The sequence below is a fragment of the Felis catus genome, chromosome B4 (genome assembly GCF_018350175.1).
Source record: "Felis catus isolate Fca126 chromosome B4, F.catus_Fca126_mat1.0, whole genome shotgun sequence".
In the NCBI taxonomy this organism is placed as follows: domain Eukaryota; kingdom Metazoa; phylum Chordata; class Mammalia; order Carnivora; family Felidae; genus Felis; species Felis catus.
Window position 1 is genome coordinate 23,047,856 of NC_058374.1, and position 26,072 is coordinate 23,073,927.

The 26,072-nt window shown below is 45.8% G+C and overlaps 1 protein-coding gene across 1 annotated transcript in view; it reads left to right on the forward strand.

Annotated features, from left to right (window-relative positions):
* Window positions 1–26,072, forward strand: part of KIAA1217 (sickle tail protein homolog) — a 302,577-nt gene that overhangs the window by 148,517 nt on the left and 127,988 nt on the right. The window contains 1 exon segment of the mRNA XM_023256446.2: window positions 11,625–11,823. Coding sequence (XP_023112214.2) covers window positions 11,625–11,823 — 199 coding nt within the window.

Below are 26,072 nucleotides of genomic sequence, written 5' to 3' on the forward strand. Positions count from 1 at the left end.
CAGCGAGGACAGTGGGAGCCCAAGCCTGTGACACTTACTTGTTTATAATGCACATCTTCTTGTTTCAAAATACAGGAGGGGAGAGAGAGAGAGAGAGAGAGAGAGAAATAATGAGTGATTGATTCGAGGCAGCTTGGAGTCAAGAGACATCCACTTCGGTGGATAAACTAAAAAATCTGAAGGCAAAATCTCAGAGGAGGCGGAGACAAATTTAGTATAGCTAACTGTGATTGGCTTGACCATTAACTTCAGGGTCAGCCTTTCTGATAGATGCGACATTTTACGTATGTTCTACATACTTCCCGTTATAGCACAGAGGAACACTTTTTAACTCCTTCACGAGGCGAAGTTGTTTTCCTTGTGTTAAACTCCACAAGTGCCATTGTTTTGCTCTTGCCTTCTGAGAAGGGACATCCATCCCCATAACAGACAGGGTGCGCGAGGAAACGGCGTGTTCCTCGCCTGGCCTTTTCGCGTGTATCAACTCCTTCAAGAGGAAAACACAACACTAAAGAGAACTAACTGCAGGAGTGTGTGTCTGAAAGGGGGGGGAGGGGGTCTGAGTTAACGAGATCCAGATTTGGAACTCGCTGATGGTATAACTTTGTAACCCCATGGAAGAATGCTAAAGACAGAGGGAGGCAAGCTAGGCCTTATCTTCTTTCCAAAGTCTTTGTCTCATTGCGGCTTGGGAGGGAAGTCGGAGAACAGCCGGTTCAAGGTGCTGTTTCAGAAGCGAGGCCTGTGTCCTATTACAGGTAGGACACCAGGCGGGCAGGTGGCGGGTTGGCATCTAATCCTGAAAGTGGGAGAGGCCGCCCTGCAAGCTGACCTGGGGAGGGGCCCAGGGCGCATCTGCTCCTTTAGACACAAGCCTCGCAAAGGGAGAAAATGAGAATCATATCACCTACATACTACGAAGGGGTTGAAACATAGAAAATATTCAACAGACTGTAAAAAAGAAAAATTGCTAAAGTTCCCAATTTACCTGGAGTCAAATTTTAAGAGCCTTGGGGCGCCTGGGTGGCTCAGTCGGTTAAGCATCCGGCTTCGGCTCAGGTCACGATCTCACATTCCATGGGTTCGAGCCCTGCGTCAGGCTCTGTGCTGACAGCTCAGAGCCTGGAGCCTATTTTAGATTCTATGTCTCCCTCTTCCTCTGATCCTCCCCTGTTCATGCTCTCTCTCTCTCTCTGTCTCAAAAATAAATAAATGTTAAAAAAAAATTAAAAAAAAATTTTAAGAGCCCTAAAGTTAAGTTACAGTAATAGCGGCAGAACTGCAGATGGGAGGGGGGAGAAAAAGAACTACGGATGCAAGAATCTTGACTCCTTAAAAGGTAAAGTGCATTATCCGCATGTCCAAAAAATAACAGATGGCTTTTGGCTCTTCTTTCTTAGCTGTAATCTTTTTTGGACGTGGACGTCCACCCAATTCTGGATTCCTGCAGAATTTTGCATGGCATGAAAATGAAAATGTGTCTTCTTCGTTCCTGTGTTTTCCCCACGCATTTGAGTCCTCATGTCAGGGGCCATTTTAAGGATGAGTCCTTTTATGTGGAATCTAATCGTAAGGATTACACATGAGAAGACAGGCGTGGGTTTGAGTATCTTCAGGTCACCATAGACAAGAATCTTTCTGGCTTCTAAATGTTTTGTGAGACAGTCTTCCCTTCCCCTGATCTGCTCTTTAAAAATATCATGCTTAGGGGCGCCTGGGTGGCTCAGTCGGTTAAGTGTCCGACGTCGGCTCAGGTCTGATCTCACACTTCACAGGTTCGAGCCCCGCATCAGGCTCTGTGCTGACAGCTCAGAGCCTGGAGCCTGCTTCGGATTCTGTGTCCCCCCACTCTCTACCCCTCTCCCGCTCACACTCTGTCTCTCTCTCAAAAATAAACATTAAATGTTCTTAAAAATATCATGCTCATTCTGTAAATCTCTGATTTGCAGAAGCAATTTATTCTCATTTGGGACAAATAAGGAGGAAAGTATGTTACTCAGAATACTACCCTATAGAGAAAACCAATGCTAATATTTGGAGGTATTGCTTCCATTTCTGAAGTTATAGTTGAAAAAAAAATCCTTCAAAGACCCTGATGATGACTGTGTAATATTCCATTGTTTGGTTCCATGATACTTTTGTTAGTCAGCCTTCTATGTTACTCTAGGTTTATTTATTCTATTATAGATGTAACATATACAGATTCACTCCCTGACCCACTAGTACAGAAAGTATCACCTTTCTACTTTTTGCAAATCAAACTCATCTGGTGTGACTTCAGCAATTATTGAGAAATTTATTCTTATCACTTGGGGTCATAAATCAATCCTAAGGAATGCATCTAGTCCCATAAAACTGGGTAAGCTTGGAACCGGTTTCAAACACTGTAAGCATGCCCTACATCCGTCTTCCCCAGTGGGGACACTCCTTGTAAATGGAATCCAGGTCTTCATAATTTGAAGAACACCGTGGCGGCCACCACCACCACCACCACCGATAAAACTAGCATGCTCCAGCTGGTCCTGGATAGTCATTCATCCCCCCTTTTCCTGCCCAATTGGCAACCTTCCTCCTCACCCAGTGGAGGGTGGGAGGACGCCACCATATTTATTTTTCAAATGCCTTTACCTCCTAAGACCAATCTAGGGAGAAGGTCTTCCTGTTGGCCTCTGTAGCATAAAGACAATGTTAATAGGCCTTCCCCTGGGAAGACCTTAGAACGCAAAGGCTTGGCAATTTTTTTCAGGAAATAAGCGACAACTTATTGCTTGTTGCTGACAACTTGTTGCTGACAACTGAGAGGACAAGAGAATTAATACCTCAAAAGATTCATGTGACACAGAAGTAACGTGAAAGAGAGGATCTGTGTAGCGTGGTGCCTCTATAAATAATGAGGGAGCATCCTTTTTGGCACCGGCTGTCCTTGTCATTGGTTTCTCGGCATCTGTAGAGGGGGCTTTGCAGGGGGAGAGGTGGGCGGCAGAGGGGTCCCGCGTGGCTCACGTGGCTCAGTGCCGTGCCTGCCTCGCTGTGTGGATGCCTGTGGCCGGCTCTAGACAGGGAGGCAATGGCCAGTGACTACTTGGCGTCACTGCCCTTTTCATCTTTCTGATCTGATAACGAAGTAACACACACGGCGAAGGAAAATGTGGAGACGAAAGACCCAGTTGTGCTTTGCCCAGCTGCTGAGTCGTCTGATTTTACTCCAGACCAAACATCTTTGTGTTTTCACAGGTGAACATCATGAAAAATGTCTGGGTACCCTTTTGGTGGAAAGAGGGGGGAAGGGGTTGAAATATTACCCTTGAAGAAACAGGGCATACGCTGAGTTTATCAGGGGTAACTCATCAAAATAAATCCCAGAGAAAACGCGTCCCCTCGGTCCAAGCTGAGGAAGGGAAATACTGATTTTCAGAGCTAAACTTCAGGCAGAAGGGACTTCTAAGAATCTCAGGTGTGCACGGTTGCAAGTTGGCGTCAAAGGGGGGCTTGTGCAGATATGCCCTTCCGGTCGCAAGGCCCAGAAGTTCCCGGTTGACTAGAAAGCTGGCACGTGTCCCCGGGCCGCTCTCATGACACGCGGATATGCACTAAACAGTTGTGTGTGTGTTTACACCGACAGCAGGACCCTTTAGTGCTTGCACTCACGTTGTCTATTAAAAATAAAAGCTGATTTCTTCTCCTCTAAGTCTTTGGCACCAGACCCACCCAAAACTTTCATAATTGCTATAAAACCAAGCACTTCTGTCTTACGTGTGCATTATAGTTCTCACGTCCACCTGACATGTTCTAGAACGCTGGATGTCCTCTGTCTATTCCCCAGCCTGGCCATCAGCAGAAGAATGGCCCTTGAGGAGACAGCGGCTTGGGTTTTGTTTTTCTGGCCCTCAGCCGCAGAAGTTGTGGGAAGTAGCCAAAGAGCCTTGCGGAGACCGGGGCCTGCTGCTTCTGACACGCGCCTGGCTGTGGGTCCCAGGCTTACCTGACGGCGGCAGCCGGGCCACCCGAAGGGAGCCGATGTCGGCCGATGCAGATACAGCCATCTGGGGTGGGTTTCCGTAAGGATGGAGGCAGGATGGGAGCCAGGTGTCCTCGGCGAGCTCTTGCCGTTCTTCCCATCCCCGGTTCCAAGCCCAGCAGATGCCTTAGAATTTGGAAACAAGGAGGGGCTCCCGGCTGGTTCAGTCAGTGGAGCATGTGACTCTTGATCTCGGGGTCATGGGTTCGGGCCTCCCCATTGGATGTAGATATTAAATAAAAGAAGTCGGGGGGGGGCACCTAGGTGGCGCAGTCAGTTAAATGTCTGACTTTTGATCTCGGCTCAGGTTATGATCTCACAGTTTGTAAGCTCAAGCCCTGCATCCCCGCTTAGGATTCTGTTTGTCCTTCTCTCTGCCCTTCTCCCTCTCCCTCTTGTTCTGTCTCTCTTTCTCTCTCTCTCTCTCTCTCTGAAAATAAATAAATACACTTATTAAAATTTTTTAAAAAATAAAGTCATTTGTAAACAAGGAGAGGCAAAGAAGGAAGGCAAGTGATTGTGCTATGGTTTGTAGAAAGGACTCTGTAAGTAGAGAAACTTAAACTTTCCTTAGTGACAGCTCGTTAATTCTCCGGAAGCCAGAGGAACATGGAGCAGGGGTGAGAGAGAAAACGAAAGTCTGGGGATGATCCATGGTTGTTAACTTCTAATAGTTTGCACCTTGAATCTTTCACGAGAGTACTTAACAGCCAGAAAGTTCTCTTCAACTCAAGTCAGAATTTTAACTAGGTTTGAGTCAAAAGCTCCCCAAGTACAAGAATTAAAGAGATTAAAGTGTCTGAATGTCGTGATCAAATTAACCAAGTCAGTTAATGAGTCCTGCTGATCCTCGAACAACGCAGGGGTTGGGGAGCCGACCCCCCACACAGTCAAATCTGTGTGTATAACTTCTGACTCCCCCAGAACAACCACTAATAGCTTACTATTGACTGGACGCCTTGCCGATAACGTAAACAGTCAGTTAACCCATATTTTGTATATTATATGTGCTATATACTGTAATCTTACAATATAGTAAGCCAGAGAAAAGAAAATGGTACTGAGGACGTCGTAAAGAAAAGAAAATATACTTACAGTATGTACTGTATTTATCCAAAAAATCCAGGTATGAGTGGAGTTGCACAGTTGAAACCTATTTTATCCAAAGTCAACTCTATTAGCATAATGAATTATTCCAGATACGTTTGAAATGTCATATTTCTGAATTCTCTGTGGAAACTGGGCACTAATTAGGATGATGCAAAACTTCAGGAAGACAACGTTGAGTTTTGTTTTCAAAATATGACATAATTTGAAGTGACGTGAGTCACCTGGCTAACCAGACGCCTCACCGCTCCTGAAGGTGAACATATTATATAAAGCTACATTTGCAGGTTTCCTTTTCTGGATCTCGGCATTTCAACTTTGACTTCCAGGGGTCGGAAAAATGGGAATGGAAACCCATCATCAGAGCCTCTAGCTTAAACTTGCCTTTCTCTTTGGCTTTGGTCTCCAAATACAACAGCAGTGCGAAGAATAAGAATAAATTTGATCTCCTCGTACAGCATAATGCTCCTGGTGAACATTTCAGCAAATATTTGTCCATGATGATAAAGTGCAAGTGTGGCAGTCTTTTAAAAATTAATGCTGTGCAACCATGTTGCATGCACTTGGGGAGGAAAGTGTGGAAACCTAAATCTTAGTGCTAGCTAAGCCGCACATTTCTATCAAGCAAGTGCAATCAGGTAAATAATTTGAAGGAAATCTTAGTAAATGAAAGTCTGAGTGACATGGTTTTTGCTTCTTTGTGTAGTGTGTATGTCTAAGTTAGGAAATTTTAAGTGTGTGTGTGTGTGTGTGTGTGTGTGTGTGTGTGTGTGTTTTGAGACAGAGAGAGCATGAGCGGGGCAGGGGCAGAGAGAGAGGGAGACACAGAATCCAAAGCAGGCTCCAGCTCTGAGCCATCAGCACAGAGCCCGATGCAGGGCTCGAACTCAGGAACCAGGAAGATCATGACCTGAGTCGAAGTCAGATGCTTAACCGACTGAGCCACCCAGGCACCCCTACGTTACGAGATTTTACTCCTGAAAGGACTCACTACCAACTAGTTGAGCCTCTGGTCTTACAGATGAGAAACTATGACTTAGTTAGGCTAAATACCACCCACTTTTTGGTAGAAGCTGAACTGGAGCCAGCGTCTCCAGACTCCTGGTTAAATGACTTTATCACTGACCGCCAGCTCTGGAATCTTACAGACTTGGTCCCAGTTGCTTCACTTGCTAGAATTTCAGGCAAGTTGTGTAAATGATTTGTTTTCTCAGCAGTAACCAGTATCATGAAGCAGCGAGGGTTTAATGAGATTACCGTGTGTCGATCACAGTGAAGCAGGCATCAGTTTGTTAGTCCCTGCTCGCTCCTGTCACCGTTTTCTAGAGGACCATTCTGTGCACGAAGCAAAGGCGGGATCTGCGTGAAGCCTGTCACCCCAGCCTCTCTTGGTGATAGAAAGCTTTCTTTGAAGAAGGGAAGACTAGAAAGGCTAAATGGAGTTCAGGTGGCCAGGTTTACACAAACCATCCCTTTGTGCATGACTCCAAAGGACTTCCCATTTGGGTTTGTACGTTTGAGGTCAGTTGGTGATTTGAGGTAAACGTTTAGAAGGCGGTGATGGAAACAGAGGGGAGGATGGTTGGTATCATGGGTCTCCATGAAGCAGGGAGGGAAATGCAGCCTTCCAAACCCTTGAGTCCTGCTCATATGGCTCACATAACATTTCTACCATCCACTGCTCCACACATCTTCCCCAGTGAGGGTCAGCTCTCGCTCAGGAGCTTAGGGCAGAGACTCCACATGCCATGCTGTAGACGATGCCTGATGGAGACTTCGCCTGAGCCAAATGGGAATAACTCCCAACGTAAAGACTTCTTTATCAGGCCAAATCTGAAAGCGTGTGAGCATCCTGCCCCCCCCCTTTTTTGTTATTGAACCTCTCCTTTCTTGTGTAATAATAATAGCATACGCAGTGAAAATTTCAATAAGACATATTTGGGTGCCTTTGCAAAATAACATCTTAGTAACCCTACATCATGCTTTTTAAAGAGATTTTTTAAAAAGAGTTTTTAAAGAGAGTTGACTCTATGAACTACAGAATAATGGGAGCCAAACTCTGAAGAGTTTAGCTTTCTCCGTGTCTTACTGCTAATATTGGAAACACGCTAGCATCGTTAACAGCCCAGGCAGGGGAGCTGTTAGAATTGGTCTTTGTCAAGTGATGGCTTGTTGCAAGGCACAAAGTCATCTCAAACTAGTTTAAGAACCAAAATGGAAATAATTGGAAGGAATTCATGGGAAAGGCCCCCCACAATGTGCTGGAATCAGAAACCGAGATGCCCAATGGCCCACATAGATGCTGTCTGTCTTTCAGGTCATGAACATCTCTTGTCTGTTTTCTTGAACAGATCTGCCTCATCCTTTCTCTGCACTCTTCCTGTTTCGCATTCCCTGTCGATTTCAGCCATGAGTTCATATGGCCTCACATTTCAAATTCTCATGAGGCACTGATGAAATAGCTCCTGTGTCCCCGGTCTCCATGTTTAAGGGAGAGAATATGATTGGTCCAGCCCAAGTCAGGTGGCTACTACTTGGTCCAATCAGCTGAGACTGACTGGGAATGGGTGACTCTACACTTAATTGCTCATGCCAGTACATGCTTGAGAGTGAAAGGGCCTTTCTACTAATAATCACACTGGGACAACAGGCAAAACCAGGACTGTCCCTGGGTAGCTGCAATGTCTGTCCATCCTAAGTATGGGACATGGGGCTTCAGGTGCTTATCCACGTGGGCAGGGAAGAATTCCTCAGAGAACAGGGACATCGTTTGGGGGCAGGAACTCTTTCAAAGATTGCTGAGCATCAAGTCAAATAACAAAAGTGAAACTTCTCCATGTGTTCAGTGTTACCAAAGAGGTTAGCAGGAGGCAAAATCCTGCCCCGGGGTTGCCTAGGGAAGGATACAGCTTGGGACTGCACTGCTTTGGACGATGTATCTGTTGGTTCAGTTGAGACAGCAGAGCAACATCATGCCTCAGCGTGCGCCCAGGAGAACAAGTCCCTTAAGGGGCCAGCACTTGTCCCACCTTCTCCTGTGTGTCCCCGAGCACCTAAAGACCTGAGGACACGGGTGCAGGTGCGTGTCTCTTAGCATGTTCACCCACGTTCTTCCTCCTCTCCTGACCCACCCTTCGGTGTCAACAGCTACTCCCCCAAACCCTTTCTGCACTCACAGTTAGTTCTTCTTGCCCAGCTGTTATGTATATATTATCCTTGGCCCCGAAATATCCCTTAAATGCCTTATGATTTCAAGAACCAGAAAGCAGTGCTTCTAACCCCAGGAGCCTAGCCCTGTGTTGCATACAGAGACCCTGTTCCGAATGCTTTTTGACTTTTCTTTTTTCGTATATCCAATCACAGAGTATCTGACACTAGTTAGTGTCAGCAATTTCCATTGTCTTTTCTCTGCACTAAATGATGTCTCAGCAGCGAGCTGGCATCTGGGAGGGGGTACCCTGTGAGGAGATTGCTAATATGCAGTGATCGTTTGCAGTGGGAAAATGAATGACACCGAAAAAAAGGAAATTTATATTTGGAACTAAGTAGCTGTGTACAGGAAGTTAAAAAAAAAAGATTACCCCTTATATTTCTATTTTTATGCACACTACCACCACGATGACCCTGTACAAGAAATAGAAATTTGATTCTGATTTTCTTCGAGAATTATTCCCTTTTGCAATGGAAAATGACAACTCATCAACTGGACCATAGGTGCCGTGGGTTGCAGAGATGGCCACACGGCAGAGGTCGTCGACGTGGCCGCGTTGCTTCAAGTAATATTATTTCTTGGCTGTTTTGTTAAATCGAATGTGTAGTCTTTTTTTTTTTTTTAAGTCACAGTGAGGACATCTTACCTTCATATTCTGCTGAGTGTAGCAGCCAGGTAACTATTTCTTTGGAGACCCTACGAATGTATCTAGACCTTGGTGAGCCAAGTGATTTAAGGAAGATTTTTCTAGTCCAGTAATATTCTCACAGGGTGCCAAAGCCAGATCCCAATCTTTATTACAGAAGCAGACTTTATGGAAAATAAATCTGGGAATAAACCACTTTGGGGGCTTGCGCCCAAGAATTAACCCAACGAGACAATTTCACTGTTAATGGCTGTCCTTTCTGGTAAGTAATGTGCGCTGAGAGTTTCCTGTGGAACACCCAGGTTGATCCTCTCCCGGAAGCCACATTCCACACTTCAGGGAGTGTGCGGATCTTCCCATTTCCAGTTTTCCTCTGTGGAAAGGTCCTGAGAGGTGTAGCAAGGAGCGAGCGTGTAGGTACTGCAAGAGTGCCCCTGCCAAGAGGGGTCTCCTTGTACTTTTAGCAAGAAAGAGGGGAAAGAAACCGATCGTTCTACCCTCACAGGGTTCCCTGGTGTATCTGGCTAGATAATTTTCACCGTACCTTGTTCCAAAAATCACTGAGAGTTTCAAGACAGCCACAGCAGAACAATAAACCGAGCATGGAACCCTATTAAGTGTGGGGTCCTGTGTGGGGCATAGGGTGTCCACCCACGAAGTTGCTCCTGCCTAGAGAGTTAAGTGTCTCGGTGCTTAACTTCAAAACGCAGTGGCAGCCTTGGGAAGTCTTAAAGGAAATTCAAGAATGCAAGTAAACCCCAAAACTAGCTGCTGTGGACTGCCTGTAGCCTGCCACCAGCCCTTCAGCACCTTTGGTATCTTAGTAAGAGAAAACTCACCTGCCTGATTAATTCTGATCAGTTTGCCTTCCAGAAGGTGCCTGGAATCATGCGATGCTGGTCACGATGGGCAGTGCGAGAGGGGAAAGCGGACATGCGTTTATTCAGCCTAATCCCCTACTTTTGCTGACTCCCTTTCTCTGACCTTCCACAGTATAATCTCTGACCTCCACACAATAGCTCCAGTGATCTTCAAAAAAAAATGTATCTGATCCTGGCCCCCTGGCCTCTTGGCCTGCCTAAAATTCCTCTGTGGAGTTCTGGTATCTTAGAATCCGAATGAGCACCCTCACCTTGACTCTGAGGCTCTGTGATCTGATCTCTGCTGGACACCTGCCCCAGCAAGCCTCCAGGGCTTGTCACCTCCTTCTGCGTCGGGGACTTTGCACTTGCTGTCCCCTCCACTTGGAATGCCTCTCCTTCTCTTTATCCCTACCCTCCGGTTTACCCCCTCCTCCCAGCTTACCTCTTTCCTCTTTTTTTTTTTTTTTAATGTTTATTTTTGACAGAGAGAGAGCACAAGCGGGGGAGGGGCAGAGAGAGAGAAAGAGAGAGAAACACAGAATCTGAAACAGGCTCCAGGCTCTGAGCTATCAGCACAGAACCTGACACGGGGCTCGAACCCACGGACTGTGAGATTATGACCTGAGCTGAAGTCGGACGCTTAACCGACTGAGTCACCCAGGCGCCCCACAGCTTCCTTCTGTTTTGAGAACACAGTTTCCGTGTCTGATTCTCCACTCAAGCACCCCACCCCCACCGGTCTGAGCTAACTCACTGCACCTTGAATTCGCCTTTGGTGCTGGTCCCCTGACTAGACTGTATACACCATGAGGGCAGGGGCATGTGGGTTTTGTGCATCATTCTGGCCCAGTACCGAGCACAGTGCCTGGAGCATGGTGGGTACTCGATATATGTCTGTTGAAAAGGTGACTGGATGTACCACATAGTGCATAGCTGACACTTGGTTACACACTGTCTTGTGTTACGTTTTGCCCTTCACTAATTGTACCAATCAGTTCTCGAACGTTTTGACCCTAGGCAACATGTTGTCTCTTCTTTTCTGCATCTCCCACAATGCTCAGCCAGTAGTCCATGTTCAAGGAATGTTATTGACTAATAGGTCATGGGCATTTTCCACATTAAATTTCCTGCATTGTGGTATAGATAACTAAAAATGCAATTATGTGTCGAGTGTGTGTGTAAGTTGTCATAAACACTTCCTGCTGATTAGCAAGGTCAGTAATAACCAAAGGTAGACACAATCTTACCTATGGGATTTGGGCCTCAAAAGAAGAAATTCAACTGTGATATAAATATCTCCCTCACAATCTGAGTTTACTGATTTTGGAAACAGTCTCGCTGTAAGACTTTGAAGGACTGGCTGTGTTCGGTTTACTGTGGGGTGAGTGCATCATCCATTGAGGCATATTTAAACACGCACAATCCCATCTGTTGTCATAACAACTCTTAGAATTTGGCCAAAGGAATTGATTTGCTATCATTCTTTCCCATGACGTGGCTTGCCTGCGGCTCCTTGCCCAAGGTGGCATTTGTACAGATGAGCAGTGATAAAAATCTTAATGGGATACTTGGGGGCAGTGTTTTTTTTTTTTCCAGTAACTTTCACAACTGGTACTTTGACCCACTGGGTTTTCAGTTTTCTGCGTCCAGTCCTTCTGATGGAGTTTTTTCCCTACCACACTGTTTGCCAGGATCGGCAGACCTTGATGGCGTCGCAAATATTTTCAGCATAATTAATAGTCATTTATTTTCGTACTTTCTCTCAACTGCCTTTTGCAGACAAGAAGCCCCAAACTGTCTCACAGTCCTCAACCTCCCAATCTGGGCGACCCTGTCGAGCATTTATCAGAGACGTCTGGTGATTCTTTGGAAGCCATGTCTGAGGGAGAAGTTCCAAGTCCTTTTTCCAGAGGCAGCCGAACTCGAGCGAGTCTCCCGGTGGTGAGGTCAACCAACCAGACGAAAGAAAGATCTCTGGGTAAGCCTCGGTGGGCAGTTTCTGATGCCTTTTTATTACTGCACGTATGTATTTTTATGCTTCTGAGCACACGTCCTTGCATCCGAATATTAATTAGATCTCGTTTTGTCATAACACAAGTCCTAGGGAACTTCACTAATTTTGCATCAAGCTGAAGAAACAACACGTCCAAACTCGGGCTAGGCCCCATGACTGTTAGTGACAGCCGTAAACACAGGGCTGTTTCTCCCACCAGCACAGGGGGCGTGTGTTTGGTGTCGCTTTTCCTTTCAACAAGCTTTTAGGGAAAGCAGAAGGATTCTATTGTTCTGCCTTTACCAACGATCATTTGCTTTTTTAGACTGGAAATTCACTTTCTATCTTGCTTTGCTTTAGAAGAAGTTTTGGGCCCTTTAACAAAATGTACAGGCCGTAAGGATTTAGACCTCTCTGCCCATTTCATAAGCTTAACCTGCCATTTTAAGGTTCCAGGTCAGTACTTGTTTTTGCAGATAGATGAGGTCATGGGGTAAGAGCGGACAGGGACAGAATCAACCCACAAACGGCTTCAGGGCTGGACCCTGCAGAAAATAGCTAAATTATGCCACATAAAACCTAGCAGACACCTTGCTTGAAGAGAAAAGAGCAGAAAGCTATGAGGAGGAATCTCGATTTTGTTCCCTTGGTTGCAGAGGATGAGAAAACTGGTTTCAGACATCGTGCTGGCTGTCCTTTAAAAGAAACCAAACTATTATTATTTGCATTATCAATGCTACTTTTTTACATTAAATTGTGTATAGTTCCTCTTAGGTTAATACTGCAGGTTTTATTTTTACAAATTATATTTGTAATTTTACAAATTACAGAAGAAAATTACAAAACATCTGTTTTTATCTTTGCTTGGTTTGTTTTTTGTTTTTTGAGGTCCCATAGTTAGAGAGCAGAAACAGGCCTCCATTTCCTATCAACCTCGCATACAGGTGAAGGAATGGGCCACATAGGGGGACCCTGGGCCCGGACGGTGTCCCGACGACACAGGCTTCCACACCAGCACGCGGCTGGGGTGCTCCAATCTGGATGACAGCGCTCCGTGCTTTACCCCCACCGAGTTTGTGCCCATCGGGGAGGGGGGATTTCTCTTTTGTGCTTTGCAGGAAATGAGTGAGGTTCAGGTCTCTGTAAAGATAGCCTGTGCTTTGCAAAATAAAGTGAAGATAAGAAATGCCTGTGCGCCTTCCTCCATACCTGGGGAACACTGAGCCTGCTGGACAGTGCATCCTTTGTCTGGCTGGCAGGACTTTGCTCCAGCAGCCAGGCACAGCTGGGAGTGCAGGTAGATCCTGGCGGTGTTCAGGAAGCAAGTGGGGGCAGAGAAGCTGCCGGGACCAGGAGCTGCCTTGCCCTACGAACGGCCGAGGGTGGCTGGTGTTTTCTCGTGAGGTGGCCGTGCTTCTCTGCAAGGGGCTCGGTTTTCCTGAGCACACCTTGCTCTGACGTTCTGGCGAGTGCAGAGTCACGGCAGATTAAAAACGGTATCCAAGGTGTTTATTCTTCCAGCTCCGCAAGGCACTTTTTGGCCTGTGAGCTTTACAACTCTCGGGCAGAAACAAAGGAATACAGTGAGCAGAGAGGAGAGCAGTGAGAAGTTGGCCCAAGCAAGCAAGGGGAGCCACGGTTCCAGAAAGGAGGCTGGCGCAAGGCCAGAGGCGTTGGCTCTGCCCTTGGCCGCCTCTTGGTGGCCAATTTGGGAATGTCCTCCTAGCCGCACCTGGCCTCGTGGCGTCATTCAGTTCAGCCGGGATGGGAAATAAACAGGAAAGTGTGAGTCAGGGAGAGTCTAAACACAATCTCCCTGCCGGGAGCCTTGCTCAGCCTTGTGTTCGGGAAAATCCCTAGTGTGCCTGGCTTTATTTAATATGCACACACAGGCTCCGGGAAGAGCGGGTCCCCCAGAGAGCCCAGGACCAGGAGCAGTGGGTGGCCTCCAGCACTTGGTGGCGGAGGAACGTGGCGATGACTCCACGGATGGGGGACCCAGCCGCAGCCTCCGGCAGACCCAGCGCCGGTGCCATTTGGAAGCCCCGGTTAACTTTGGGGATCTGTGCACTGTCACTTTATATGCCTCTGCAGAATTTTCAGATCTCTCCCGGAGCCCTGGCGATCCTGTCTTTATTTAAAATTGTCATAGTTTGTCCATAATGGCTTTTTGCACTGATTTTGGTTTTTAAAAATTTCACATGAAAATGTTGTTTATCCTGATTGCTGACTTTGGGGAGGCCCCTTAAATTTTGCACCCAAGGATAGTGCTTCTCTCTCCTCACCCGAGGGGCTGCACCATGTGCACCTCCAGGACCTGTCTGTGGAGGCCAAGCTTCTGCACCTGGACAAGGAATCACTGGAGAGGAGGCTTCCCCCAGCTCAGGCAGCACCAGGAAGAGACCTGGGCTCCTTGAGAGTGGGGGCCAGGAGCACGCAGAATCCTCAAACCACTCTCGCTCCCTGGAGGGCACGAAACCTGCTCTCACTTCAGGCAGCCTGTGCCTGGAGATAAACTTGCCTGCTTAATCATTTTTCCACCCGACTAATTCCTCCTTTCCATTACTTTAGCATATTCAAGGGATGAGAGGAGCCCAGGGGGGCTGGGCACGGTGCTTGGTGGACATCGTGTGTCACAGAGGCTTTCAGAAGGCGTGGAGGAGAGACAAGGGGGGGAGAGCACGAGGCGTTGTTCAGCACAGGGAAGTTAGATATGCTGGTGTCTGCATAGCACTCTCCCTGCACGCAGGATGCGGGCTTCCCATCGGGGAGGGGACTCTGGGACTGTAGGCACAGCCCGATGACAGCAGAACCCACGAGCCCTTTCCCATGCTGAAGGCAAAGGTAGCCATTCTTGGAGATCTACAAAGCAGAGAGGTACATAGAGACATCTGCTCAGGGTCTCGGATCCATAACATGGTCAGGTTGCAACGAAGGGCCAACTCTGTAGGTTCACTTCCCTGCCGCGCTCTACCCATCCAGAGCCCGGATGCACTCTTCCTCCGTGGAACTCGTGCCATTTCTCCTTCCCTCTCTCTTTGGTGAAAACAGAGAAGATGAGGAGAAAGGAAGTCCACAAAATAAAGTAAAAACCGCTCTGCCGTCGAGTTTTGGTTTTAGCAATAATTTCCGTGAAAAAATGTCCCGCTGATACTAGGTCTGGGCCTTAACGACGGAGCCATTTGCTTTTAATCATTGCTGTCTTATAAATGCCTGTCTGGAATGCGACCATGGGCAGGGGCTGATGTCTAGAGGCTCCACAGTCGGCTTTGGGGAAAGGGTAGCCACAAGATGTTCCCACCCTTCTGTGTGCCCTCAGGAATTTGAAAATAAAACTCCCGTGAAAATAAGAACAGCAGCAGCAACTTCCTCCTCGCTGCAGCCAGATGCCTTTGTTGACCATATTCTGAAGGGTTAGCTGTGGAAAAGAGAGCTCCCATGCCAAGCCGGCAGCCAGAGGCATTGCCACTTCTGTAACAAACTGCCTTTTAAAGACTCAGCCTCGACAAACAAGAATGATTTTAAACGGCTCGGGAGGATTTTAGACTAATTGAGGGAGAATTTTCTCAGCGCATGTGAATTCCTGAGCATCTCTGTGTCTGTTCTTTTATTCCGGAATGGTAACGGCGAGGGTGATCATTCTCTGAGAGCGATTTGAGGGGGGGGGGGGGGGGGGGGGGGACAAAGGGTTCATGGTTGCCGGAATCTCTGTTCCTGTGCACAAGAATGGGTAGGATGTTAGAGCAAAGGGTTGAGGAAACCGCCCCCGTCTACAAAGTGGAAAGCCGAGAAGGGTTGGGGCAGAGACTACAAGACTCATATTTGAGCATTTTACTGTTTCAGCATGAAGGCTTAGCCTGTGGATAGTTAAAATCAATGTCAGACAAATGCAAAGAAGTATTGCTCTACAGAGTAAGTGAAACAGGTATGAAATTTGTTGTCCCGAGCACCAATGATGATGGAGATGTAATGTAAAAACAAAAAATTACAAAGAGAGTTTTGTAGCAGGTCAGTTGGTTCTGGGGCACACTCCTGATCTTTTTAGGGTGCGACCAAAGGAGAGTATTTTCTCTAACATGGAACTAAGCAGATAGGCGTGGGTGAGTATGGTGGCTGGCTGGCATTGTCCACTCCTACCTTCTACTGTGCTGCAGTGCAGACTCGTTCTGGAATATCCAGTGCTCTGTCTGGGTTCCACCAGTAGGGACCAAGGCACATATGAAAGTTTTGGCTTTTCTTTAGGATCATTTGTCATTATCCCAGGGTGTAGTCACTAAAGCTAGTGTTTAGAATCAAAGTGCAAGGCACCCCTTTTTCTGGTACCTAGGGCTCAAGGGTGGCCTGAATCGCTGATGGTATTAACAGCTTACTGCTCAAGGCAGCAGGGGCTTTGGAGTCTTAGCCATCCAGGGTGGCAGGAAGCTTCCTCATTGTCAAACGGGTTCTGCGGTGTCCCAGCTCTACAGTGGAGATTCAGTTCAGTGGTTGTGCAAACCATTCAATAAGTCAGTTTCTGCTTAAATTAGCCGGAGCTGGTTCAGGCTCTGCAAGTGAACCCTGACTGATACAAACCCTGATTCCTGTGTTTGCAGAGAAAATGTAGCGCTTCCTGTTGTGTGTTTCAGAAAATATAATTACCAGTAGATACAAACTGATGACTTCTAGAGACTTGGCAGTAAACTGAAGAATGACTTGGAGACAGGGTTTTTCAACTGTGTTTCCTACAATTCTAGAGTTCTGTGGAGTTTTCTCTGCCATAAAGATTGTAGTTTTATGTAAGATTTCGTTTGAAAATGAGCTATGCTAAACTACTAACACACACACACACACACACACACACACACACACACAGAGTAAAAACATTAAATAGACCAGGGGTTTGGGGGAAGGAAAAAAAAGGAAAGAAAGAAATTATGAAGAAATTTCCTCTATACAACAGAAGTCCTTGAATACTTTAATTTGACTATATTGGGTGAGTCAAAAGGATTGCCTCTTACTTTTCTTGCTGCACTTGATGTAATGAATGTCCTGAAAGGTAGTTTTTGTAAACTGAGTCAATCTTTTTTTTTAATGTTTATTTATTTTTGAGAGACAGAGACAGCGCGCGAGTGGGGGAGGGGTAAAGAGAGAGAAGGAGACACAGAATCCGAAGCAGGCTCCAGGCTCTGAGCTGTCAGCACAGAGCCCGACGTGGGGCTCAAACTCACAGTGAGATCATGACCTGAGCCGAAGTCGGAGGCTTAACCGACTGAGCCATCCAGATGCCCCAGAACTGAATCAATCTTTAAGCTAAGAAAAAAATGGGTTTGTGGGAATATTTCCAGAAATCCTCTGGTATAGTGGAGCGTGGTTTTGTGATGCAAGTATGGGTTTTCATACATGAGGTTTTCTGAAAGAAGGAAACTTCTTTCCTTATTCAAGTTTACCCTCTTGGCTCTCAATTCACCCGTAAGAAAGAATGTTCTTGTAAAAGATTACTGTGTAGATTCATGGTTTGTTTGTGCTTATTTTGAAAAGATAAAGTTCATCAGATGCCTTTCGAAATCTCTTGCTATTAACTCCTGGGTTGAAACCCTGTAACAGATTTCTCAGACTTTGAAGAAAGTGTTTAGTTAATATGATACCTGAGGAGATCCAGGCCCTTGAACAATATCTTGAGGATACTTTACAGACCGGATGCAGGTCAGGAGAGCCATCAACAGAGACGAATAGAAGATTTGATTCATTTTAAGGGTCAGAGCCCTCCCAGGCCACCGTTACTTTACAGGGTCTGTCGTTGGTAGGTCGTAACGATGAGGGGTCCTGGAGACTTGAGGTCTGCTGCTTCTGTCTCCTCCTCTACAGCTGGGGTGTTGCTAACCCTGAATTACAGGTCACTTTTTTGGAAAGTGTACATAAAACATTTCAATACTGCAGGTGAAGCTATGGGGTTAGATAACTAGATAGGTGACTTAAATTTCCAAAGCTATTTCCGGACATCAACCTGCCAGTAAGCCAGTGTGAAATCTTTGTCTCTGTCTGTCACAGCTGTGATACCCCATCCTAACCCAGACTCCTAGGTAATGTTTTTGCTTTTTTTCTGATGTAAAAAATACTCTTATTCAAAAAAGAACCCTTCATCAGGTTTCATAAGACAACACAAGAAAGTGTGGCGAGTTTTATCTGTTATTTATACCTCTCCACATCCAAAATAGATTGGATTTGGCTCATTCAAAGACAATAAAAGTATATAAGAACCATTAAAACAAGAATTAACACAAGTAGCAGTTGGGCACAATATGTGTGCCAGAAAAATTAAGATAGGGATAATTGCTATAATTGCAGCAAAGACAAAAAAAAGAAGATAAAATGAGAAATGTACTGAGTCAAATGGATTTCATTATTTAAGACGAGGTGTATACCAGTTCATCAGAAAAAAAAAAAAAAAAGAGTCTAAAGCTCTATAACCCAAGAACTCCTGCATCTTAATGTCGTTGACAACGTATTATGTAATAGTTGTATTTAATAACGGCTGTCTTATGAAAAGGTTTTTCATACAGCTACGTCCTTACATAACAAGTCAAAATCCCGGGACCCAGTGTGAAGCCATGTTGGTAGAAGGCACATTTTCTTGGACTCTGTAGATTTCTGGTGATCTCATCTCGTACACGGGAAGAGTTGATAGAGTCTTGACAGTTGAGCTGGCCCTTAAGTGATTGGCTGTTGACTACTCGTTGTCTCTTCGGGGTACATAACTGAAGCTGGAGAGGAAAATTTGAGGGGCACGTCGCTACTGAAGGCTTGAACGACAAAAGAACCTTAGAGAAGGAATCTCTCCCACGAAGACAAAATTCCAAATTTTTAATGTGTTCTAGTCATACTGGCTGTTACTCTGTACTCTCTCCAGGAATGGGTTTGGAAGTATCTGGATTCAGATGATGTATTCTGATATGCGCTGCTACGTTTGGTTGGAATCAGAGATGAGAGACATCAAGAGATGTTGCCTGAACTACGTATGGCGGGGGGAGAGATTTAGTTCTCTGTTTTCCTCTGCCATGAAAACTCGATGAAAATCTGTTGACTCTGTCGCATTACTTTTTGGTAAATGCGAGATTCGTTGCACACTTAGAAGTTTCTTGCCAAGTTAACGTGTACTTTAAAAGCTGACTTTAAAAAAAAAATTTAGGGGCGCCTGGGTGGCGCAGTCGGTTAAGCGTCGGACTTCAGCCAGGTCACAATCTCACGGTCCGTGAGTTCGAGCCCCGCGTCAGGCTCTGGGCTGATGGCTCAGAGCCTGGAGCCTGTTTCCGATTCTGTGTCTCCCTCTCTCTCTGCCCCTCCCCCGTTCATGCTCTGTCTCTCTCTGTCCCAAAAATAAATAAACGTTGAAAAAAAATTTTTTTTAAATAAAATAAATAAATAAAAATAAAAAAAATTTAAAAATTAAAAAAAATTGTTTATTAATGTTTATTTATTTTTGAGACAGAGAGAGACACAGCATGAGCAGGGAAGGGGCAGAGAGAGAGGGAGACACAGAATGTGAAGCAGGCTCCAGGCTCTGAGCTGTCAGCACAGAGCCCGACGCGGGGCTCGAACTCACGAACTGTGAGATCATGACCTGAGCCGAAGTCGGACGCTTAACCGACTGAGCCACCCAGGCGCCCCAAAAGCTGACTTTAAAATATAACCAACCCTTTGTGCTCATCTAATTCTATAAGAATTCCCACACATTTTTTTTTGCACCAGCTTTTAAAGAATATTCTATGAAATACCAAAAACAATATTGAGATGTAAGCCAGCTTTATGTCATACCCTCAAGTAGAGCTCCATCTGTGGTGCTGTCATTCTAGCAGTGGCCTCCAGAGGGCTGCCCACTGACATCTGGAAACAGATTTTAGGCAGCGTCTGTATTTCAGGCAGAGTATAAGAACACAGGAAGGTACCCGTTCTGCATTGCTGGAGGGTAGACATATGTCTTCTTTGGTAAAGCAACTGGTGAATTCCTATGCAGATTTCTTGAGTTAGCTCTGGGATATGGCATTACAACTAAAAGGCCTCTAAATCTGGAGATGATGTTTTATGTGGACCACCAGTGGACTCGTTCTCTCCATCCAGAAATTGCTTTGGAGCCCCAAGCCACCACTGTGATGGTCTTTACCATCATATGTCAGTCTGAACCACTCTCCTAGGGGCTGTTATTGGCCAAATCATACCCCGCCTGCTCCCCCTTCCAAGTTCATATGTTGAAGTTCTAACTCCCAGTATTTCACAATATGACTGTTTGGACATCGGGTCTCCAACAAGTTGATTAAGTTAAAATGGGGTCACTAGGGGCATCTGGGTGCTTAGTCTGTTAAGCATCCAACTTTGGCTCAGGTCATGATCTCACGGTTCGTGGGTTCGAGTCCCACGTCGGGCTCTGTGCCGACAGCTCAGAGCCTGGAGCCTGCTTGGGATTCTGTATCTCCCTGTCTCTCTGCCCCTCCCCTATTCCTGCTCTCTCTCTCTCTCTCTCTCTCTCTCTCTCTCAAAAATAAATAAACAGTAAAAAATTTTTTAAATATAAAAATAAAATGAGATCATTAGACTGGGCCCTCATCCAATAGAACTGGTGTCCTTATAAGAAGAAGGGTAAGGACATAGACAGGTATGGGAAGACACAGGGAGATGATGGCATCTGTAAACCCAGGAGAGAAATCTCAGAAGGAAACAGCTCTTGATCTCAGCCTTCCAGGCTCCAGAACTGTGAGAAAATGAATTTCTGTTGTGAGCCCCCAAGTCTGTGGGACTTTGTTATGGCCGCCTAGCAGACGGATATAGGGGCTTGGGACGCCCTTCTCTTTCCTATTGTTTTCTCATTTGAGAGGACGATCAGCCTTATGGCAGTTGTCACAAACTTTAAGTGTTCCTTTCTCCCAGACAGGAAAATGAGGTTTGTCAAGTTTTCTGTTTATTTTGGTTTGGTTTCATTTTAGCCTCTGCAACCTTTGCGCAGTGCATTGACTTGGTGTCTCACTCAGCAGTGCGAGCGGGAATGTAAAAACCTTTGGTACCGATTCAACTTCTGTTCCTACTTTTCTGTTTGGCATCTCCTGAGCCCCCTCCTCAAGTTTGGGAAACGAAAGTTGTTTGACATCTAACTGATTTCACTGTATCCCATCAAGAAAAGCTCCTAATTTCATCACGCTGAGTTTGAGTTCTAGAAAATTTGGCTAATGTCATTAGAAATGATATCCCCGCCAGCTTTTCACTTCCAGGCTTTTTCTAAGGTGTTAATTGGCTTTCATATATCTCTGGCTACATGGCTCCCAGTAACGTAAAGCTAAACACGATCAAAATAAATCTTTCCTTCCCCCCGCCTTCCACGAGTTTTGCTCACTCCCCAGTTTTTTTCCCCTCTATTTATGTATTTATGCATTTATTAGGAATCTATTCAGTTTCCGGCACTGTTAAAGGTACCCGGGTGAGTTATTTAGAAACTGTATGAAATCTGGTTCTTGTATTTAAGGGGATTTCAGTAAAGACACATGGTACCCATGTCAGGACTTGAAAATAAATCAGACTACCCATATGAAGCTGCACGGACCCCGGCCATGCTGCCCCCCGGCTGCACGAGTGGTCCGGTCTGCCCGTGCTTCTCTCTTCGCCCGGATTCGGTTCCTTCCTCCTGGCACCACCATACCTGCATGGTCCCCTCCCCACTTCACTCAGACCTCTGCTCAGACGGTGCCCATCAGGGTGCACTTCCCTGAGGGAGACAGCACCCACCCTGCCAGTCTCTGTCTGCTTACCCTGGTGTATTCTTTCTCATGACACTTCTCATTGAGGACAGTGGTTCTCACGCGTTAGCAGAGAACTTATGAGGAGAGGTGTCTGGCTCTACCTCTTGGGGTTCTGATCCAGTGGGTCTGGGGCGGGACCCGGAAATCGGCAGCTCTAACAAGTTCCCGGGTGATGTTGCTGTTTCTGATGCGGATCACTGAGTTAGGGTCCTAGGATGCCCTAGGAAAGAAATAGAGTGAATTCACAACATAGCACCACATGAAGACATTTTAATCAGTCCTCGGTAAGGGATGGAAAGTAGTCATTATATTTTGGCAGGAGAATATGGAGACTTGAAATGTCTGCCCTGGATAATGTCCTGAAACTAGGGTATTTAATCCCAGCACACATTCACCAGCACGGCCCTCCCAGGAAGTCTGGGAATATGCATCCTTCCCACCGTGAGCTGCAGAGTGTCTTGTTCATTAAGTCTGTCTCACCTTTGACTCTGTGCTGTTTCTATTTTTGGCCCCCGTCTTATCCCTGAACCAGCTTATCATCCCCCATCTTGACACGCTTAGAAATGTAGGCAGGTTCAACAATGGAAAGGTGGCCGACCTTTTCCCTGGACTGCACGCCCCCTTTGTACACACGCCCCAGTTTCTGAAACTCAGGTATTTCCCTCCCCAGTGTCCTCCCTTTGTCTGCTCCAGGGGAGGTCAGCCCAGCCATGGTCAGTTAGCACCCAGATGTTGATATTGGTCCTGGTCTTGACAAGGCAGAGGCAAACGAATGAGGCCAGTGCAGCTGAAGATTTTCCCTGGGAGGGAAGTTCCTTTGGAACAAGATGCGTTATGCTTTGGTTCGGCAGTTAGTTTGGTTTTGCATGATTGTGGAGTTACATGTTTTCCTATGCTTCCATTTGCCTTCATAAGAAAAGTCAAGTAATGTAGGAGCCTTTTGTAAAAGAGTTCAATGTAACAAGTGCATATTAAATACCTGCGGTGCACATGGTGTTATGTTAGGTAGGAAGAAAGAAAGTCATTCTTTTAGCAAATACTTACTGAGTTCCTACATAGGCACTCTTGGGCGCAATCCACAAAAGAGTCACAACCCTCTGATCTTCTGGAGCTTCTATTCTGTTCTTTGAGGCAGATGGAAAACAAATAAGATACACAATAGATGGTATAAATGCTATGGAGAAAAATAAAATAGAGGCACGGGTACAGGGAGTGCCAAAGAGAGGAAGGCATGAGAGCTGCTGTTTCAAAAAGGATGGACAAGGAGAGCGCGTCACTGAACGACTGGCATTTGAGCCATGACCTGGAGCGTGTGGAGACGTAAGCCACCTAGATACCTGGGGGAGGAGAATTCCAGGTGGAGGCAGCAGCCAGCGCACAGGATCCAAGCAAGAACATGCCCGCGGCCTTCAAGGAACAGCAAGGAGAACCACTGTGGTTGGAGTTGCCCAGTAAGACAGGAGGAGGGAATGCGGTTGGAGAAGCGGCAGGGACTGGATAAAGTAGGCCTTTTGCAACATGCAAAGCTTTGGCTACACTGGCCATATCAGAATGGAAATGGCTGATTGCAGAAGTATAAGCAGTGGGTTCGCTTGAGTTCTGAAGATTGGCTTCTGGCTCCTGGGTTTGGAACAGACCCAAGGGGGCATGGGCAAAGTTGGGAGGCCAATTTGAAGTCTGGCTTCGGTCTAGGGAGATGAGAGTGTTAGCAAAGGAAGTGGTGGGACGACTTTGGATTCTGCAGGTGTTTTGAAATTAGAGTAAGATGGTTTCCTGCCATCCAAGTTTGCGTTCTGATGGAGGAGGCATACGGAAAAGAAAGCCCGGATGCAGCTGCCATCATAGTAGCTAAAACTTGCTAAGTACTTACTCTGTGCCAATGAACACTTACTCTGTGCCAGGCCGTATCTAATATGCTGAGCAGCAAAGCCAGGATTTGAACCCTGGCAGTCTGTCTCCAGACCCACATGCTCAACTCCTATACTATACTATCCTATACTGGAAAGAGAAAGAAAGGAATTCCAATTTTGATAACTTGGGACGCTTTTAATGAAAAGTAGCATTTGAAGTGGACTTGAGTGTTGACGAGAAGTTTGTCTGTTGGAAAAAGGATGGATCTTTTATGAGGGCAGTAAGCAGAATCATAGATACCATGCATTGAACACTTGAACTTCCTCTACAAGCTGGACTGGAGCCATACTGGTGCACTTCCGTCTACAGTACTCACCCCTGTCCCCTGCCATTCACACCTGTAGCTATGGTGTCCCCTCCCCCTCAAAAAAGAGCACTGGGTATCACAGAGGCAGCTGGTGTAGTGATTAGGGCCACCTCATCCGGACTCCATTACTTACCCGGTATGTGAGTTTGGGGGAGCCCCTTCCATAAAGACCTACCTCTAGAATAATTGTAAAGGACAACTGAGGTCATATAAGTAATGCTGCTATTGTGGTGCCTGGCATATAGTAAGTACTCTGTCAGCTAACTGATGTTCATAACTATGACCTGAGTAATACATTAAAATGTCAATTACATTTTTCTTTTCTCAGGCAAGACATTATGGATTCCATTTAGAAATACTTACATCAAAACGGTGAAAATGAAAACATTTCCCGTTGGAGAGCTCTTAGCTTCTAACTTTATTTATCCACAGAGCTAATTAAAGGGATCATCTCAGCTTTTCCCCAATCCAAAATAGATGCCCCATCATTGCTCTTTGACATTATATTTTGCTTGCTCGGCTAGGGGTTATTTCACAGTAATTCCATTTTAGGCTGGCTGCTTCCTGACAGTCTCTACCTGCATCAGTCATGTGCCTTTTTTTTTTCTTTTTTCTTTTCAGCTTTATTAAGGTATAGTTGAAAAACCAAATCGTAAAGACCAAACTGTAAATTATTTAACGTATATATCATGATGATTTGATGCACATATGGATTGTGAGAGAATTCCCCCCCTCTCAGAAATTAATACATCTTTCACGTCACTCATACCTTTCTGTCAATCCTTCCCTATATCCCTCACCCCCAACCCCTGGAAACCACTTTCTACTCTGTTTTTAAGAATTTGTCTTTTCCTGTTTGGCTTCTTTTAGTTAGTATAATGTCCTCAAGATCCATCCATGTTGTTGCAAATGACAGATTCTCCTTCCTTTTTTTTTTTTTTTTTTTTTAATGGCAGAGGAACGTGCCATTAAGTCACATGCCTTTACACTACACTTTAGTCTAGGAGCACCTGGGTGGCTCAGTCGGTTGAGTGTCTGACTTCAGCCCAGGTCGTGATCCCGTGCTTCGTGGGCTCGAGCCCCCCATCAGGCTCTGTGCGGACAGCTCAGAGCCTGGAGCCTGCTTCAGATTCTGTGTCTCCGTCTCTCTGCCCCTCCCCCACTCTGTCTCTCTGTCTCCCAAAAATAAACACTTAAATTAAAAAAAATAAATAAAAACTAAATTACACTTTAGTCTATATTGTTTTTGGATTTTGCCTCGCAGGCAACTGCCCCCATTCACGATGCTTCCCCCTTATTTGTTTGTTAGACATCATCTCTAAATTCTAGGTTCCATTCCATGTTCCATTATTCTTCTGGAGCCATCTCTTTCAGGTCCTCTGTTCTTCAGTTCTAAGGGTGTGACCCAGGCATCCCAGCAGGGAGGCAATTGGTGTTAAGTTGAATGTGAGTAGTATTTCAGAAAGAATCCAGAACATGTAGAAGTTATGTTTGCAGGGAGATTCTTAGGTTGAGATCTTAGGGAGATTCTAGCAATATGGCAAAGGTAAAGGAATGTAGAGTGCCAACAGTCCCCTTCTTCCTACAAACACATGGAAACATAAGATAAAATATAATAATAACAGCAGAAAATGAATACATGGCCGAGTTTGAAATAAAGGAAAGGAAATCCCCAGCTTCCAGAAGTGAAGAAGAGTGTCAAAGTAGAAACGACAGTGAGCACAGATATTTCAGAAGTGGGTATTGCTCTCAGGCATTTGGGCTAGGACTCTGATATTTACATAGCAACAGGAAAATGAACAGAAAAACACACTATGGCCCCTACAGAAATAGGCCAGGGGTTCAGATAGGTGGGCATTTAATAAGATGGGAGGGGGTAGGGAGAGACCTTACTTACAGCCCAGGAAAACAACAACAAAGTTTACACTCTGACCCCAACATTGGTGAGAAATAAAGTGTTGTTTCTCAGAGAAACAAAAGCCCTAGACATGAACCACGCATAGGGAAGGAGCCTAAACTTATTCTAGTGGCATTTGGGGAGAATCTCCAGGTGTATCAGTCAGCATAGGCTAGGTAATGCTTCAGTAACAGACAATCCCCAAATCTCAGTGGCACCTGGGACAACCAGTGTCTATTTATTGCTCAAATTGCCTGCCCACTGCAGGTTGGCAGAAGCCTCTGCCTTTCTTGGCCCCCCAAGGACCCATGCTGATAGAGGCTCCTTTTCAGTGTGTCACTAAAGGAGGAGAGGGGAG